General features: G+C 33.1%; 1 protein-coding gene across 1 annotated transcript; it reads right to left on the bottom strand.

The window, feature by feature from the left end:
- Window positions 1-838: 838 nt before the first annotated feature.
- On the bottom strand, window positions 839-3,815 carry LOC134261698 (prostaglandin E2 receptor EP4 subtype-like). The gene is made up of 2 exons (XM_062744107.1): window positions 2,872-3,815; window positions 839-1,117 (listed from the first exon to the last, which is right to left on the bottom strand). The coding sequence occupies exons 1-2, from the start codon at window positions 3,637-3,639 to the stop codon at window positions 839-841; spliced, it is 1,047 nt and encodes a 348-aa protein (XP_062600091.1). The 5' UTR covers window positions 3,640-3,815.
- Window positions 3,816-7,153: the final 3,338 nt, after the last annotated feature.

The following is a 7,153-nucleotide window of genomic DNA, read 5'->3' as shown; positions in this document are numbered from 1 at the left end:
TAAAGATTAAAGTAAATCAATTTAATTCAGGTGCCATATACATTTTATATATTTCATGAATATCTGTAGTATATAATGATATGGAGATAACGAACAGTATTCAATCTCAAAGTCCATTAAACAATACAAAACAAGAGCAGAGCAAACACGGCCCTCCAAAACATCAGAGGTGGGATCAGGTGCCATGGAGGAGTGAGCATCCCCTGCCGACCGGTCATATCCGCCGTGAGCTCCTTGTTATGATCGGGAAATAACGGAAAAATCCTTCGTCAACTCAGTGTATAAACAATGGACTAACAATTAGTATGGAAAACGTCAGTCAGCATTTCACTCAAGGATAAATTGTATTTGCTGACAAGGTCGTCACATGATTACTTTAAAAGAGACTAAAGGGTTAATATACTAGCCAATGCTAGTAGAAAGCCATGTATCTGACACTACTACATTGTCCCCCTCCAGAGAATGAGATGTCCTCATCTCTTTCGGAGTGCCAACACCTGTGGGGCGAAGTTGTACGGACAATCACTCTCACCCGCCAGAGAACACCAGGGCTTCACGTTGGACTCCAAATGTAACCGAGACAATTTTGTGCCTCTGCAGGGGATTAAACTCACGGTTCTGGCTTGCCAGTTCAGTGCTCTACCAATTGAGCTAAAGGGTTAACCCACTGGTCCAAGCTAGCTAGTAGGAAACCATATATCTGACACTACCACATTTCAAACACAGGATAAAGGGTAAACAACTTAGGTTTATTTTTTTTTTCAACCAAACAACCTGTGCTTCTACATTGATATGTGCACATGTTTACAATCGTTGACAAACAGTGGGTCATCCATCATTACAAAGAAACGGTGGTTGTATTATTCGACAAATTGTTTCCTATATTTCTGGTCCCAGTAACAAGGTTCTCCTTCATAATGTATATTTCTGGCGTGGGTTTACTACAGTGACTACGAACTTTTTGGTGCCAGTTAGAGATTTTGACTAAATTTTCCTTTCGCAGAATGATGTAGACCCAAGGATCAACAATGGCGTTACTGACGGTCATTCTAACTGCCAGCAGTTCATCAGGACCATTCTTCGAGTTACCAGTGCTAGCGTTGATCAGCATACGAACCTTAAATGAATTATTCAAACAAATAATGTCTTTAGATTAGTTGAAGTACCGAATGATTAAAGAGGTGAGAGAGAAAAAAATATTTTAAAAACAACAAATAATTTTAATGTCTTTAGATTAGTTGAAGTAATGAGCGATCAACGAGTTTCGAGAAAGATTTAAAAGATTAATATTATTTTCGTCAAACAATTGAATAAAAAGGCAGGATTTGGAAATGATTTGCTTGTTAGATTAATAGAATGTGCTTGCCACAAACATGTGAAGAATCGAAAGGAATTTTTTTCTGATTTATTTGGGCATGAGAAAATTATAAGATCACACTTTCGCCTGATACAAAAAAATGAAAAAAAGGTACCCTTAGTTTAAATCAAGCGGGGACTATATTTTTGGCATAATATTTGCATAGGAAAATATACTTATGGCACTGATTAAGTAATGCAGAAATTGTTTTGCACTTAAATATGGGAAGAATTGTTATTCTGCAATTGTTTAAATTTGGCTCATTTACAGAAAAACAAATACCCGTTCCATTTTGTTGATAAATTTGTTTCCAATAAACCGTTGATTAGATTTATTTATCATTTATCTCTTAATAACGAATTAGATTACATAACTTCACATTGATCAGGACCATCAAAAAAAAATCTTTTACAGTACAATTAGATAGGCTTTGTCAACTTGATACTGGCAATCATCATTATCGGAATGAGGAAACAGAAATGAAAATAAATTAATGAAATAATCAATTTCTGCACAAAGACTTTAATACGTGTAGGTTTGGATAAATATCATAAAAATATTTTGGATATCAAATTAGACATATATTTTTGGAAGCTTTCTCCTTAATGAGGTTTTCATCTATAGCTATATTATTTCAATTAGCATTAGTTTTCCATTTTATTAGTTGTTCAGGAAACAGAAAAAAAACAATTTATATTTTTATATCGAGTATAAAATTGGACAACATGTACAAGTTGCATTGTGATATATAAACACTTCGATTTTTCCAAATAAAGGTAGAGTAAGTTTGAAGGTTTTTTGTGTTTTCTTGAGTAAGTCACTTTCTGTAACAGTGGTACATCTTCTTCATTTTTTTTTCTTTTAGTCTCTCTAATCTTAGTACATATCTACCTTTATTTTTATTATTTGAATACTGTCGTAATTCTTGCAATTAGAGATGTAGAATATATAAACTTAATTCTATACATATTACTCCTGAATAAATTGAACTATAGTAAATACTTTTATTTACTATCAAAATTTACTATAGAACTACGGAACTTTTTTGTAGATTAGAACCTTGAGAACTCTTTAATAACACATAAACGAAGTAAATTCTTGAAATTATGTAAAAATATGCATTTATATTTTCTTTTTTATACATACGAGTTTTGCTTGTAGTAAATTAAAAAGTAAGATACTATCAGCTGATATTCCTTGTTAAAATACTTTGAAAACTATTATATTTAATATTCGATTGCTAATGTGAAACTACTTCGATATTTAATATAGTAAAAAATAACTTAATATTTACTATGGTTTGTATTGTTAAAAAATGTATATCATTGCAGGATTAAATTTCCAATGAAGGATAAAGCAAAAAAAAAGAAAAGTACTTTATTTGCCTTTGCTACGAATATGTAGTACCACATATGAATTTTTTCAGAAAAAATGAAATGATTTGCCAAAATTTCTCTAACCATGAAGTACTTGTAATTGCTTTATATCTCGAATATAAAGATTAATAAACTTACCATTAAAGGTACCCAGCATATCGAAAATAATGTCACAATTGCAAACAAAAACACCACGATAAAAACATCGCCTTTCTTCTTTTTACTTCTATTAGATGTCGTAAATCTGGGTTTTCTGCATATGGAACAGACCACTGCCACGTTTAAAACAACTGTTGATGATAAAATAGCAAACCCAATAATAGAATATACAAAAGTGTTCACTCTTTCCATCTGACCATTGTTGGCAAAGTCTATAAAGCACCAGGATCCTGGGTAGAAGTTTTTGACGGATCCAACACCCATGAGATTTAGAGACGATACAGTACCCGACAGGACCCAAATGACAGCCAGCAATATATTTATTCTCTTTCTCTGGGAGGCTTGATAGGAGATAGGAAACCTTACTGCTATAAAACGGTCAAGAGACATGGCAGTCACGATCAGGGCTGACGACATGAAGCAGAAGGAGAACCAAAATGAACAGTACTCACACAACTGCTTGGGAAATATAAAGGTAAACTTGGAAATGTATCGGATCATAACGGCAGGGTAAACAAATCCTATTTCACAAAAGTCAGTAATAGCAAGACAACAGACAAGTCTGTAGAATGGCTTCCATTTGTGCTTACTTGAAGTCTTACACAGGAGAAAAATGGCCATTATGTTCCCTAGAACTCCGAATAAGTACTGAAGGGTGGGAGGTATGATGCTTTCTGATATAGTTTCCTCGGTAGTGTTCGAATGGCTGAAATTGTTTGTTCCATTGCTTATCCACCATGCATTCATGATTCTCGATTTTTACACAAAAAGTCACAAGTATCCTTTCCTTGATTCGTTTAAGCACTCAGTGTTGATCTTTGATACTGAAAGTCACTGCAAAGAAGCTATTGGCAATATTTATCCTTCACTGTCTATGAAAACTGATTACGAAATTTGGGGTAAATAAAAGTATAAAATACCAAAATCCTAAAAGAGATTAGATTTTGTCTATATCTAACGTAACATTTTCTAGTTCTATACTGGATGTGATTAGCTTCTATGACTTTTGCTACCGTAGCAAAAATATACAGTTATCTCCAGTTCTGACCATGGTTGAATGAGAAGTGAATTTTTCGTAGCTCATGCAAATAATGACCATTGCGAGTAAAGCATCTGTTGATGAATTTGGTTTTAATCTCCAAGCACTGCATATATACAATATATTTCTTGTATACTGTTCATGTCAATTGTCGATTTCAATTGCAATGGAAAAAATATTGTCATTGGCTAAAGAAAACATCGAAATAGAGAGGCGTAAATATTCAAGATTACAAAATCTTTTCGTGATCATGCAGCCACAGGTAGGAGAGAGCTGTATGCAAACTTTGGACCTTGGCTTGAGACGATGGTCATTTGTAGATCATTTACTAAATTAGATCTCTCTTTCACCTGAGTGAAGCTTCGCGAGGTAATGTTTGACATTGATTTATTTGTTTTATAGACTATTATGAATAAATATTATTTCTTTTGTTTCTTCTATATTTTTTCGCCTACATGTTGTTTTGAATATTTACATAAAAATGTTGACTCTACAACATTGATATTACAAAATGATTTTTATTTATTCATGAAATGAAGCGATCGATGTTGTATAATTTATATAACACTCTCTAAGAATTACAATAACAAAATTTAAGTCAATCTTAAAAAAATTGTTGTGTTGTGGGGATGCTTCATCGATAAAAATTACAGGTAATTGCTTTTTTGTACTTGAGAATTTTTTTTTCCAACATGTACCCCCAAAAATGTTACCGCCCATGCATGGTGGGCCTATCCTAATCCAGGTTGGTCTTCATTTGAGCAAATTTAAAACTTCAGTACCTGGCCATAAGTGAGTCATAAAATGGCTGACGTGACGCAGCGTGAAATTTATAAACTTCAAAACAAAAATGCGAATAATTCAAAAGTGAACAAGTACTTACAGTTGATATTTTAATATTTTGCTATGAAAGTACTATCAATCAAAGAAGGCAGATCATAATAGAACATGTGAACGAATTTACATGAATATTCACTAAACCTAGAATTTTTTTTTAATTGAATATCGGTTAGGAACGCATGCATATGGTCCACGTTTTGCAGTCCTTTTTTTTAAAGGACAGCAACTTGTTTATCTAAATAATTCATGCAGCTTTTCAACCATTTGAAAAAATATATCATTGGATTGCACTTCGGATGACCTTTGAATATTTTTACTTCAAGAAAACGTATTTATTAGCAAGTGATTTCATATGACATCATCATTCTTGTCCACTGCTATCGTGGAAGTGAGGGGCATTAAATCTCATTCGTCTGTCTAGCTGTCCATCCGTCACAGAAACTTTAACCTAGGTCAAAACTTTCGAATGAGAAGAAAAAGGGCTTTCATATTTTAAATATATACATTATCTAACCTGTGATAAGAACGCATAAACCGAGGTCCCGTGTCGCAGTAGGTTCTGGCACGAAAAAGATCCCTCCCTGCTTAATGGCCCTGAATGCCGTGTATATAGGACAAAATTTGCAGCTCTCCACCGGCAAGTTGTGGCGTCTCCAGAAGAGTGAAAAATTCTAGAGAGGGACGTTAAACAATATTCAACCAACCAACCAGCCTACCCTGTGACTAATTCTTTTTAAATATACTAAGACTTTTGACCCGTGACGTTCACCTTGAAGTTTGATCTACTGTAAAATTGCATATTTCCGATTAGAAAAATTGTCCAGGTTTGTAGAAAAAATATGGGTTTGTGGGGTTTCGATTTCGTAGATGAAGAATTGTTGAGTAGGTATACATCTATGAAAATTTATATTTCATGTAGGACATAAATTCGTGGGTCTCTTTTTACCTCGAAAACCACAAAATTAAACATCCACAAAAATTAGTGATTCTTCATTTTATTTTTCAAAACATATTTATGAAATGGCCATTAATTGGTCATGGTATTTAAAAGAAAAAATGGTGTTTTTCAATCTTGTCATTAACCACAGAAATAGTAAAAGGATTAAATTATATGAATTAGGTTTCTCATGGCATCTTACCCCGGTGCCTACTTTTAATTTCATTAAAAACATAATTGAGCTATTCTAATTACATTGTAAAAATGTAATCGAGATCCTCGATTTTATTTTTGAATTTTTTTTTAGAGCGACTTTGGGAATACTTTTCACGCAAGAATCCTGGAGTAAAAAACTGGAAAAAAAAAGAAAAGAAAAAAAATATATAAATTGCGTTAAAAAAATTGTACCTGTCAATACGTTTTGAGACTGAAAAAAAAAATGAAAATCAGTTTGAGACTCAAAGTTTCTGTAGTGAAATTAAGAATTCTTATGAAATATTTCCAATCTTTTACAAATTCTAGAAATCTCAATCATACATAGCAAATTTCACAGCCAAAACACCCGCATTAACATTGTAAGTTTTTTTTTCGTAACATGATTGTCTAAAGCGCTATCATAAGGGCGTAATTTTGACGTGAACGGCTCTTCGTAGTCACAGTACAGATGCTTCTGTGTTTGACATTTTAGATGCCCTCTTGAGATTTACTTCCTTTCATGATATGGCTTTTGTGATGCGAATGATCAATAAAAAAGGGTAGGTATTTATATTTTTTGGCCATTTTGAAGAGTAAAACGTGTAGTCCATAACATCCAATTGAAAATGTGGATGCATTAAGAATACGTTGAGTGATGCATGGTTAATATGAATATTTACAAATTCATTCGGTAGGTCAAGAAAACTAAATAATTTCGTAATTTCTGCATGTTTAATTGTATGGTATAGTATATGATTGACAGATATTTCTCCTTTTTATTTATCATGATTTTTGCGGATAAATAGATCTACATGTATATATACATACTCATCTCGCCATGCATGTACGTCGGTAAATAGAATGCCTAGTATGATAGGATAAGTATGGAAAACTGCAGGCATAGTACAAATAAAAGACAACCATTTCCAGGCCTGATCGATATATATGGCCTAGTATTTTTCCGATAACAGTTAAAAGACGCATATATTCATATATTGATTCTTGAGGTTTTGATAAAGTAATTTTACTATTGCCATGATGATAAGAATTATTAACTCTAAAATTTATGAATATTCTTAGGCCCAGTGGCAGTGTTTAAATTTTTTTAAAAGGAAGAAGGAACCGTGGTTAAGGCCTATTTTCATTTGAAAATGTAAATGGGGCGAACGCTTAGTGACCCCCCCCCCCCCACCATTGCTACTTAAATTCGCAACTGGGCTATTTTCTGCAGCTTTTATTCTATTGTAACG

This window comes from Saccostrea cucullata, unplaced genomic scaffold, assembly GCF_032062105.1.
Source record: "Saccostrea cucullata isolate Sc308-1 unplaced genomic scaffold, CSIRO_AGI_Scuc_v1 ctg11895, whole genome shotgun sequence".
Lineage (NCBI taxonomy): Eukaryota > Metazoa > Mollusca > Bivalvia > Ostreida > Ostreidae > Saccostrea > Saccostrea cuccullata.
This window is presented reverse-complemented; position numbering and strand designations above follow the sequence as displayed.

Excerpts from the sequence above, each read along its gene's own strand:
- LOC134261698 (XM_062744107.1), bottom strand. The coding sequence starts at position 3,639 with ATGAATGCATGGTGGATAAGCAATGGAACAAACAATTTCAGCCATTCG. Across the intron at positions 1,118-2,871 it reads TATGCTGGGTACCTTTAATG|GTTCGTATGCTGATCAACGC; the intron begins GTAAGTTTATTA and ends AATTCATTTAAG.